Here is a 12,383-nt window from a genome sequence, read left to right as displayed (position 1 = left end):
ACGGTAATGGATCTCCGCCGTAGATTGGAGAACTCAGTAAAGATATATACAATGTCATTCATTTCATTTCTTGAGTTAGAGAATATGTTCTGTTTCATGGATGGGGAAAAGACTACGCAAAACAGCACTTCTTCGGTACAGAACCCCAGTGCAGCCGCCTTGCCTCGTTCTAGAGTTCATCTTGGGTCGTAAGTTTGAGGTCCTTGACAGGTATTTTTACCACCTGCAAAAGTAAGGATAAAAACACTTAAAAATACTTATAAGAGAATAATGTAGTAGTAATATAAACGGCTTAAGTTAGGTCGTTTTCTGCAGGGATTGAATGAATAATTTGTATTTAAACTAATTCTTAATTAATTATTTGAAAACAAAGTTGGGAAGAGGTTGATTTTGAATTTAAAAATAATAAAAACGAATTTAATTAAAAATAATTAAATAAATTGCCAAAGAAAAGAAAACAAAAGAAAATAGTTTTGAAAACCAAATTGTAAAAGCCTAGGGTTCTGCTGTCTCCTTAACAATCATATGTAGATTTATTAATTACTTATAAATTACCCATGCAACTTTGAAGGTTAGATTTTCCTAATGCATATTATACTCGTGGTATTCAAGCTAGAACGTATATCAAACATGCAATCCATCTGTGGTATTCAAATCAAATATAAACATGTATGGCCCATTACGTTTTGTGAAAACCTTTTGAAAAACCATACAACCCCTAAGACATGGTATTCATCCTAGGTGAAATTACAACTATCAATCACAAGAAGCAATACTCAATTCTTCGGTGGTATTCCGATCGAATTGCATCTGATCACTTATCTAAACATCATAATGATAGCTAAGCATTAAGATATAAAGATAGTTTAAAACACATTGATTAATAATTCACAGTAAACATGCATAATATCATAAACAATTAAATAAAGACTACATATTCATGCTAAGGTTCAAGGATAGAAAAATATGGAATTTTGACACAATCATCTTGAAAGGCACATGAACATCCTCCAATTGGAATCACTCCAAAATTCATCCGTTTGATCACTTTTTGCTCCACAGGGAAGTCGAATGTCCTACATTGAAAATACATAATAAAGTATCAAAATTCTATCAAAATAATCAATAAATTAATACTAAAATTAGGGTAAAATATATGGTATAATATGAACTCATCAGTCCTTACTGGGTGCTCGCGATGATGTCAAACAGATATTGGAGACGGGATCTGAGAAAACATATATGTTTCTCTGTTGTACTAGAAATATTTCAAACTCAAACATTTGGAAAGACAAGGATAAAAGTAGTCTCTATTAGTTTTCCATTTATTCTCGAAAAGGAAAAGGAAATCTTTTCCATAAGTTGTTACAAACTTACAATGGAAAATGCTTGCGCAAATCTACTGACTACAAACTTTGTATGTAATCCTTCGTATATCATGTGGAGCTATTTTTTTTTTCGACAATTAATAGATTGTCTATGTACACAACCACTTCACGTATTTAGTAATCTACGTATCTGCTGGATCTTTAGCTGCAGACAGCCTCAACCTAGAGCTTCTTCGCGTCGAGGGCTGTACCTCTTTCAACCAACGAAATCCTTGACGGATCACCGCCCCATTCTTCGAACACCACCAAAAGATTTCCATTCGGGGTCAACCACGATCGAGGAATGTGGTACCTGAAAAATAATAGCTCTACCATGAATTTTGTACTTGACAAAACAAAGGTATCACAGTAAGTTAGATGAACTTTTTCTCACCATCTCTGAGAGGGCTCGCCGCAATGAGTTCTGCATTTCTTATCATCATAAGTTCCGGCATAAGAACAATCGCCACAGCTGCCGCGTGCAATGTATCCAGGCCAGTGGCGTCCCACGCTCTGTCCATTTATCCATATCTGACCTTTTCCCATGCTTCCCATATCTAAAGCTAATGGAGCATCACCTGGTGGTGCATTAAAAGTAGCCTGAAGATATCACAGCTTCGATTAATATCTGGTTTTTCATGGACTCCATAAGAAAGATGGGCATAAAATATACGCGTATTGGAAGTATACGAACCTTGTACCACGTAAGGGGTTGTTTTTTAGCCATCGATGGTCCTTCTACCCATTCAACAGAAGAACTCCCAGTAACAGTATGGAGGCCTAAAGCTTCACCTTTCAGACCAGTCTGGTCATAAAGCAAACAAGTTACTCTCTAGTTTTTTTGCCAAATTTTTCGACATCTTGGAAGGGGAAGGAAAAGAGAATAAACGTTGAAATGCAACAAACCTTGTATGTCCATTTCCACCCTGACATGTCCCATGTTCCTGAATTCAGACCTTTCAATGTGATCGGGCCAAGAACTCCCGCGTTCCATGTCTCAAAGTGAGTACCAACATTCTGATTTTATTAGAACACAAAAGAAGCAAAAATTTTAGATGCCATCTCAGATGCTTAGAAAACCAATATCTCATTGGGGAATGCAAGAACTAACCGGCAGACCAACGGAAATGCTAAGCAATGCAAGCTTGTTGATGCCAGATCTCAGGTTCACGTTTTGACTGAATGATAATTTAGGATTCTCCAATGACCCATACACGGTTCCTGCAACAAAGGTAGACAGTTTTGTTAAAATTAAGTTCGTTCAGCGGAAGAACTAGACGGAGTTACATACAATTTCATCCTTTTTTATCTACCTGAGAGCTGACCATTGATGAAAACATTCAAGGCATGACCTGCTGAAAAGATCGTAAGAAGTGGGGACTTTCCGTTCTTTAGAAATGCTTCATCAGAACCTATTGTGATACTGGTAACCAAAATTTGAACTACCAAGTTAGAAAGAAAAGAAAAAAGTGCAACAATTTCCCTGCAACATTTAAGAAAAACACAATTCTTAAAACTATGGTGTGTTTAATATACTTACTCTGTCATGTACCACAAGTAGTCTGTAGTATCCCTAGTGATATTTATTTGCTCATACAACCCGTCCAATGTAGTTGTATCGGTCTCATCAGAAGAGGTGGTTTCTTCGATGAATGACTGCCAAGGAAATCCACTATGTACTGGTGTCATCTGAACTTGCGAGCTTTGCGAACCAACCTTTGCGGAGATAACAAGTCTAAGTGAATCTTACTGAAATTAAGAAATAAAACTTGAATGCTCTCGACTAATATATCCAACTGCTCACCTTTGCAGTGCTGTAAACTTCGGTTTTGCAGTCCGGAAGAATGCTGATGGACCATGGCGGCAGGTCATACTGCCCGCCTCCAAAGCTCACTTTAACAGAGTATTTTGCGTCATAATTTGCGAGGAATGCAGCGCAATCCGACTCTGATTTGAATACATGAGCCTGCAAGGATAATATTAATCAGGACAACGAGAATCATAGCGAATTTCAAAGAAGAATAAGGTTTAGCAAATTTCAAAGCTCCTGAGCCAGCTGAAAGACTTTACCTCTTGATTACTTCCGAGTTTAGTCACTGAAGGATCAACGGACACTAAAGCAGACTCACATGATTTAATGGCTTTGTGCAGATCTCTCAAATGTCCCCACTTTGGTTCCCGGAGTAGTCCTGATATAGCACAGGCAACGCGTTACATCAACGTGCAATGATACGTTTTTGCATACATTAAGCATTTCCTTAGTTCGATGCTTCAGAAACTTAATTACAGACTAAGACAATGTAAGGTGTAACCAACATATCATCAAGGCTACGGATTATGACCTTATGATCCAAACTTTGTAACAACCTACTACACAATGGTAATTGTATTTGCATACCATATTCGTCTAAGGGGGCGTCATAGTCATAGCTAGTGGCCATGAAGGGACCTCCGGCTGTTCGGCCAAAATTCGTTCCTCCATGGTACTGGAACAGAAAACGGGAGAAAACACAGCAAAAATTAGAAAATACACTCTCGGTGCTTAATCATCAGTCGGATACAATAAACTCGGAAATATGACACCAACAACTAACCATGTAATAGTTCAAAAAGGAACCGCCGCTTTGTATGAACCTAGCAACTGAAAATGCCACATCTTCTGCAGGTCTAGTGGGAACTGCCCCACCGAATTCTGTATACCTTTAGAATACATACAAAAGAGGCAGCCTCATCAGATGGCTTGAGGGACAGTACAAGAAAGTACCGATACGACGGGCCTATGGAAATAAACTTTGGAACTGTACAGGCAACTTGTGTGACTTACCAACCAGTCCAGACTTCTGTCCACATTTTGGGCTTATAGTCCTTATTTGGCTTGAAATTCTCACAGTAGAAACCATTGCAAGTGTCAATCTGTCACATAACAAATTACGCGAAATTAGCTTTTCAGTAAAGGTCCCAAGACGCAAGCATAGCATCCACCCTCGATCCCAAAGGAGAGAGGACCTACACTTCTGGGGAGTACAATTATGAAGCTCTCTGTTTGTTGTAGTTAATAGCAGAATTTATTAGACAGCACAAATTTAGTTGCCGACCAAACAAACCCGAAAATTTGACTTCTAAGTCTTTATCAGAAAAGTCTTCAAAACTGAAGATTCATCCTTGTAAAAATTTTAAACCAATTCATCGAGATGTAAACGTGGTTAGGTCAGTTGGACAGGGCAGTGTGTGTAACTCGTGCACCTGAGTTCAATCCCCCGTAGATTAAAGTAATTTAGAATATCAAATAAGATGGGGACAAGCTTTGCCGTGACCATATGAAACACAAATCTACAGAAAAAGGTCACCTACTCGGTTAAGTTGACAGCAAACAGTTTAAAAACCCCACCAAGAAAGGAGGGTAACATTAAATGAAGGACATTTACGCAATTCTTGTTCAAAAATGACTACGCATAGTAGGCAGAAAGCGTCTCTCTATGCACTCGAGTTCAAATTTCCCTCTTTGCAGTTTAGATTAAATACTACAAAAGCGTCGAAAAAAATGCGCAGACAAACTTACAACGGGATCGGGGGCATCCTCTTGCTTGCACATAATCCATGGAACTCCAGTGTCTAGACCTACAGCCATCTGAGCTGCCCATTTGGTGTAAGCTTTTCCAGGCGCACCAATTTCCCATTCCACAGGTCCAAATTCATTTTCTATCTGTCAAAATCAAATTTGAACAATAAGATTAATTAATACTAATATTAATAAGCATTGACTGGCCAAATTTTACTCAGCAGATAAAACAAAAGGAAACAAACATTGCTCAATTTCTTGGAAGCAAATTCAATCCAACTTCTAGATACATAAAAAAGACCGACGGCGTGTTTGAGATTGCTTTGAAAATGACTAAAAGCGTTTTACAAAAAACGCTTCTAAAAATGTCTTAAAACTAGACCGGTTTTCTAACCTGAGAGAGAATTATAGGACCTCCTTGAGTTTGAAACAGCTTCTCTGCCTTCATCATGCTGACAATCTTCTCTGTAAATTTTTGCATTGCCGCCTTCATAACAGATCATTAGAAATTAAATTTAGCTTCAAAATTATTTGTTAAAAAAAATTTAACTGCATTAAACAAAACGGAAGATTTAAGATATCCAACCTTGAAGGGCTCATTGTCCGTTCGAAAAGCGATTCCAGGGACATATTTCAGCCAAACTGGGAATCCCCTGTTTCAGAAACAGAGTAATAAACATAACCATGTTTGCATAAGAATAAAAAAAAATCACAAAATATTCTTAAAAAATTAAGTTTAATTTTAACAAAAATAATTACCCGAAGTTCCATTCAGCGCAAACATAAGGGCCAATCCGGAGATTAACAAATAGGCCTGCTTGTTGCACCAGCTTGATGAACTTGACCAAATCATATCTGTCCTCGAAATAATACTGCAAATTTGAAAAAATAAAAAACCAATTAATTAGCATAAATATTTTGCATTAGAGAGGACAAAGAAACGTAAATTTTAAATGCGAATTGCTAATTGCATTACTTTTCCCGGAGAAGGTTCGTGGCCATTCCAAAACACATAGGTCTGTATAACATCCAAGCCTCCATCTTTGGCCTTCTGAATTAAATCCGGCCACATCTGTAACCATACACACCAGAAATTAAACGCAAAATATAAAAAAAAAACAATTGAGCTGAAAAATAATAAGAAAACTTTTAAATGCAAGATCACAATATCCCACAAGTTTAAAATGCTTAAAAAATACCCCATAATATAAAAAAATGGAGCTGAAAAAAACCCATAAGAAAAAAATGCTTAATGAAATTGCACCAAAAACAATGCCAAAAAAACCCGGCAGAAATATGAAACAAATACGAAAGCTTTGAACCACATTGGCATAGTAATTTGCAAAAGGTACCTCAGGAGTGCTTCTGGGATAGTGAATGGAGCCAGAAATTAAAATCCTTTTCTGCCCATTAATTATTATAGCCTTGTGGTCGTAACTCACAGAAGCCGAAGCTGCAGAAAAAATGCAGGAAAACAATAGCAGAATGCTCCACATTGTTTGAATTCCAACTCCCATTATTCCCCTGCTTCTGAAACGCTCAAAGGCAATGGCCTTTATATATAAATATACTTGCTTTGTTTGTACCAAAAACTTGAAATATATATTGTGTATTGGGATTTGAATTTGGTTTCTTTTGTTTGGTGCTTTTGATATTTTGGAAAGAGACAGCGAGAGAGAGTGGCAGAGTTGAGAAGTGCAATGGATTTGATGGGTGAGAGAGTTTTTGTTTTGGTTGGGCAGAGAACGGGAACCTCCCGCAACTGCTTTATATAAGCTTTTGAATATTGCAAATGTGCAAGGGGAAATAGAGGCCCACTTTCCACTGCCTTGAACAATCTCTCTCAAAATTTTGAAAATACTGGTATATGTGGAAAATATTGAATCCGTTGCATTTCATCCGTAGGGTAAGTAATCCGTAATATTACGTCACCAGCCTCTAAGAAATAGGATTTCCGGAACAGGAAGAAGGTTCGAGGATTTGGATATTTGATGAAAGTTTTATAAGGTTCGTTGATTCTGTTTTTATGACTTAAGCATTTTTACGCTAAATCAAGACAATTTAAACGGTATGATTTGATTTTAACAACCATAAAACCTTATCGAAAATTTACGAAATTGTTTGAGCTTATCCTTTCAACAATGGCGATTTCCTAGACACTTATTCTCGTTTTCTATTTTACTAAAATTAAGGAAAAGTGATTTGAAATATGAAGTTTTCATTTGATAGATGTTACTCAACTTGTACAATGATGTGTCAATTTTATCAAGACATTTGAAGATAAAAAGAAGGAAAGGAGGGACATATCGACATTTAGAAGTGTTTTTCAAAAAAAAAAAAAACATACAAGAAAATCTTAGCATGGGATTATCCAATATCCATGCCGGCAAACGGATCTATCAAAAATTGTTTTCCTTTGGGATTATCCAATATATGATAATATGAAAATCAACTTAATTAGTTGTTTGCTCAATTGAAAAATTGACCCCCAACCATGATTTAGAATTTTTTTAGATAAGGATCTTCTTTTCATGTATATATTAGAAATTTAAAAATTCAAAATTATATATTTTTGTTATAACTTATAGGAGAAGGTAATCATTTCTTTCCCCCTTTATTTGTCTTAAATTTTCTGATTTTCTTATATTATTTTCATTTAATCATCATCATTAGAGATTAAATGACAATATCTTTTCTTTTACGTGTATGCTTCATGCTTATCATTATTTTTCAAAAAGAGTAGAAAATTAGTAGAAAATTTGTTATATAATCAGATGTATATTATTATGTGTTTTTAAAGCTTAGCTTTTTTCTCTTTTTTACAAAAAGAGAGCTAGTGGCTTCGCTACATCAGTCCACATTTTCAGGGGTCGGAAAGACTCACATAGACAATTCAGTCTCCTTGGTCCACCATTCACTAGCACCAGAAATCAAACTCAGAACATACCGTGTTGAATACGAACCTATAATTCATTCTCAACTACTGAGCCATCCCACGACAACTATGTCTTTAACGCTTGTTAGGCGATGAAAGAAATATACACAAGGTTCTATACAACATAAACGATGCGAGAATTTCTAAAGAACCACAAGTGCAAGCAAATATGACAAATAGGTTGTGTTAGTTCACATGACTTTTAAGCTTGATTTTCTGTTTACCGTCACGGAAAAGTCTAAATTGATAAATGTACAAAAGTCACAGGAGAATAGTAAAAGCTTCAAAGAAAATAGAAGAATCACCTTTAACTTGGATGGTGCCTCCTTCAATACTATATTCATTCTTTGAAGAATTCAATTAAATTGCTTTACTTTTCTGTCATATTTTGTTGAAGTATCAAGGTCAAGTTGCCACATCTGTGATCTATCTATTGCTTGCAAGCCGTGATGTAGTTAATTATTTTAACCCCAAAAAATAATTTCCAGTGTCCACCTGGACATTGAAGCTTCCAATCATGAAACGCCATGTGGAAAATAATATTGCTTGGACTTTTTTTCATTTTTATTTCACCTTCAAATTTGTTATGCCAGGTGGTTAAGTTTGAGGGTTACTAAATTGCTGGTTACGTTTACAGAAGTTCGTATTCAGTATTCCTCATATCTTCTTATGAGCAATTGCAGACAAACTCATTAAAGTTTGTTGGTCTAATTTGAATATATACATGAAAATTGTTTTATACATCAAGAAATATTTGATTGTTTTTATTACTTACAATAATCATGAAATTACCAAATTTTAGTATTAACTTGTTGCAATGATTTTGCTCCCCTTGGTTTTGAGAGATTTTTCGATGTGCCCAGAACATGAGACGGTACGTTATATGTTATTATACAAGTTGAGAAAAGTTTTTTTTTTTTTTCAAGTGTCTCTCCACTTGTATAATAACAAATGGCATATGTGTTTATGTTCCGAACATACTGAAAAATCTTTCATTAGTTTCTTACATTGACATTTGAAGCAAGATCATGTAGAAAGAAATTGCCCTGATTTCATTTATGTGGTAAAAAACCCTAGGTTTCAAAATCAAGATATTATTCTTAAAATGATTTTTGCTATATCAGTTGTCTATGAATGCATGAGTGATTTTGAATTGTTACTATAACATCATGAAACTTTTCTACAAACTTGCATCTCTCTTTCTCAGGACTATAACAAAAATTGCAATTAGTTAGTTGGCTTTTGGCTTGATACCTATTTAGAATGGCTAATGGAGCAATCTGAAGAAGTTTCTCAAAACAAAAAGGACAAATAATTATGGAGGCAGGTTGTTGTAGAATACAACCGTGATTAGGTGACCAGTAACCTACCGCTAAACCAATTAGTTGAAGTATTTAACACAATGCACAAGCCTCTTTTTTCAACAAAATAAAAATAAGGTCAATTGCTTAAAATTCAAACTTTAAATTGTTTTTTTCAATATCTTCTGTGAGCTACCTCGACATGGATCCAATTTTCGAGTCATTATATATCATATAAAGATTATTATTTATTGTAGCACCGAAGACGTATTCGTTAAACAATCAAACTATATTATTACAAAAATATATGAATAAAATACTCATTCGATTCTAATGGCATGCCAACACTCAAGCCCTAATAGATTATCCCACATATCTACGACTCTAACCCTAACATACATTTTCTGTAGATTAGTTACAAATTTGTTTGTACATCAATAATCATCAATTAGTAATTAAGCAAGCGGGTGGAAATTTTTTTTACCTTGTGGGCTTAATCAAGTTAAGTTAGAGTAATCTGATTTCTCTCTGCACTTAAATTTGACCTTTTTCATAATTTTGATGAATTTAGTGCATAATAGTATATATGTAAAACAAAACTGTTAAATAATGACATAATTAAATATTATATTTACCTAATTAACTTAATTACTGACATGCATGTCATGCCATTCGAATCATCATATGATTTAGGTTACATGCACAAAACAAGTGTGGTGATATAATTTCTTAATACTATGCATTTCTCACCACGTACTTATCAGAAATTGAAGTACAGGAAAGGAATATATATTTCTATCTTAAAAAAAATTGATGAGTAGATTAATGTAAAAGAGAAAAGAGATAAATGCACGACACTTGACTTACCTAGACAAACGAAATGCGAACCGTGAATGATGCGTCTTCCATTTATCAGACGCAATGACATTCATATTTCTATGCCTCACATAGTTCACGGTTGTTTTTTTGGTAAAACTTACAATAATAGCAGCCACAAAATCTTATTCTACTAAATTGGTCTAATGTATGAATCTAAAAATATCATTGTATTCGGTTCTGCACCAAGTCTTTCATTAGCTTCAAGTTTTCCATATCTTTTTTTTTTAAATCTTTTTCTAAGTCTTTCTCTATCCCTTTTATTTTGAACCTCTGTCTCATCAAAAAAGTCACTTAACAGAACAAGCTTGACAATAAAAAAAGTTTTGTTCACAGACCAACTGCAAAGAAAAGTATTTTCGACGTGCAAAATATTTTCCTAATTATATTACCTCAAAGTAAAAAGAAGGTAATCACTTTAGTAATGCGAACACTAAATCACTAACATTTTACTTTAGTTTTGTTTTCAAATTTGCTTGTCACTTTATCTGTTTGCACTTGCACCTAATTAATCGTCAACAACAATCCATTACGTAGCAAAACCCATAAAAATAAAATTCAGTTTAAGGGGAGTATTATTCGTTGAGATGGCTGGCTATCTTGCCATGCAGTTTCATTACGTAGCAAAACCAATAATTGGCGGGTTCCAAAGCTTATTTTATCATAATCCTGAACTACCTAATTTTGATTCATTTTGACACACTCCGATCCAAAAATTGGGACATGCTGGCCGTCACGTGAGGGTGACGTGGCCAAATGCTCAATGCGGAAGTAAAAGAGTGAAAATACAAGAAAAATAAAGTCGACGAGATAATTTACAATAAAAAGATCAGTGAGTAATAGCGACAAACATGGAAGGAGAAATGCAAAGTAAAAGTTCAAGTATCCTAGGTGCAGTCCAGAATATAAAAAAAACATTACACAAGTGATAACTAGAAAGTCCTACATGGAGGGTGCTCTGTCAGAAATGCCTCCATACCTCCTTCGTCACCCACGTCCTCACTACCTACAACCTGGTGGGGCGCAAAACAGAAAGTGTGAGTGGGCAAAAACAAAGCTTTTCAAAATCATTTCATTCTCAAAAGTCATAACCCCTCTCTATAAAACATGTATACTTTCCAGAAAATACCATACGTACTCGTGTATCAAATCATGCTAAAACAATAAAGTTCAAATATGCCATGCCAGAATATGCTGCGTCAGAATATCCAAACAAATAGTATAAACATCAAGCAGGTGAGATAAAACAAATCATAATATGCCAACAATATCAGTACGTCAGTCGGAGTTACTTAAAGTGACCTGTACAGCTGAAACTATAGATCCTCAACCACTATTCTGCACACGAGTTGGAACCACCTAAAGTGGTCTGTACGACAGGCTGGTGTATATAAATATGCTCAGTGCTACGATCACGTAAAGGCTGTGCGATGTATCGCAAGTCACCTACGAGTCGGAACCACCTATAGTGGTCTGTACGACAAGCTGGCACCTGCCTTGCATCCAAGATGAACGTGCGGTGTGGGAGGTGAACAATCACGTGAAGGCTAGGCCCTACTCTGGTGGAGCACAATCATCAAGGTGTAGGAATATAAGTTATAACTCAATCTCATCAACACCACATCTATCACTAACAATATACTCACCTGACTTACCTGAGCGTCCGCGACACCAAAGCATAACCAACCCAATCACAATAATAATATCAATGATATTCGACATGGCATTTCAATTATAAAACCATTAAAACGTAATTTCTGGAAAGATACCAATCAATATATATATATATATATATATATACTAAAAACAAAAGGCCACTCACTGATACGTAGAAAGATCGTAACTCCGAGCCTCGCATGGTTGCGCTTGTCCTCCGGATAGTCCTCATCTATATGCAAAACAACTATATAAATGTCAAATTAACGTACATAACCAAGTTTAAGTAATAACTTCTCATACATTGCTCAAATGAGGTGTTTGAATATACCAACAGGCTTTACTCAACCTCATGAACATTCCCATATTTTTAAAATAATTTTCCGACCTCTCATGTGCCGGCCAAGGCATGGCCAGATGCACCGGCCACATGCCTGGCACTCATGTGGAAACCCTAACGGCATTAGGGAATATTCCGTTAAAACCCTAACAGAAGTTAACCGTTGTTACCTGACGCCGTTAGAATATTCCGTTAACTCTGATGGAATATTCGCATCCTTCTCCGATAAGCCTCGCTGGTCGCCGCCGTCTGCAACTCGAATTTTCGCCGAAAACTGGAAAAACTTCAAACCTTAATATCTTCTTCATTTCTCAACCAAATTCCATGAAATTTGTACCAAAATGAAGCT

The 12,383-nt window shown here is 35.6% G+C and overlaps 1 protein-coding gene across 1 annotated transcript; it reads right to left on the bottom strand.

Moving 5' to 3' along the window:
* Positions 1-1,296: 1,296 nt before the first annotated feature.
* Positions 1,297-6,684, bottom strand: LOC103943992 (beta-galactosidase). The gene is made up of 18 exons (XM_009354377.3): positions 6,279-6,684; positions 5,903-5,998; positions 5,686-5,798; positions 5,513-5,579; positions 5,321-5,413; positions 4,927-5,070; positions 4,192-4,280; positions 3,962-4,067; positions 3,766-3,853; positions 3,438-3,556; positions 3,172-3,333; positions 2,908-3,083; positions 2,681-2,790; positions 2,479-2,588; positions 2,274-2,384; positions 2,062-2,172; positions 1,762-1,967; positions 1,297-1,680 (listed from the first exon to the last, which is right to left on the bottom strand). The coding sequence occupies exons 1-18, from the start codon at positions 6,441-6,443 to the stop codon at positions 1,551-1,553; spliced, it is 2,196 nt and encodes a 731-aa protein (XP_009352652.1). The 5' UTR covers positions 6,444-6,684; the 3' UTR covers positions 1,297-1,550.
* Positions 6,685-12,383: the final 5,699 nt, after the last annotated feature.

This window comes from the organism of the source record quoted next, unplaced genomic scaffold, assembly GCF_019419815.1.
Source record: "Pyrus x bretschneideri cultivar Hongxiangsu unplaced genomic scaffold, Pyrus_bretschneideri_v1 Contig1, whole genome shotgun sequence".
Classification (NCBI taxonomy): Eukaryota; Viridiplantae; Streptophyta; class Magnoliopsida; order Rosales; family Rosaceae; genus Pyrus; species Pyrus x bretschneideri.
The sequence above is the reverse complement of the archived record's forward strand: the minus strand, read 5'-3'. Positions and strand labels throughout refer to the sequence as shown.

Excerpts from the sequence above, each read along its gene's own strand:
- LOC103943992 (XM_009354377.3), bottom strand. The coding sequence starts at position 6,443 with ATGGGAGTTGGAATTCAAACAATGTGGAGCATTCTGCTATTGTTTTCC. Across the intron at positions 4,068-4,191 it reads ACAGAAGTCTGGACTGGTTG|GTATACAGAATTCGGTGGGG; the intron begins GTAAGTCACACA and ends TGTATTCTAAAG. Across the intron at positions 1,681-1,761 it reads GGCGAGCCCTCTCAGAGATG|GTACCACATTCCTCGATCGT; the intron begins GTGAGAAAAAGT and ends ATTATTTTTCAG.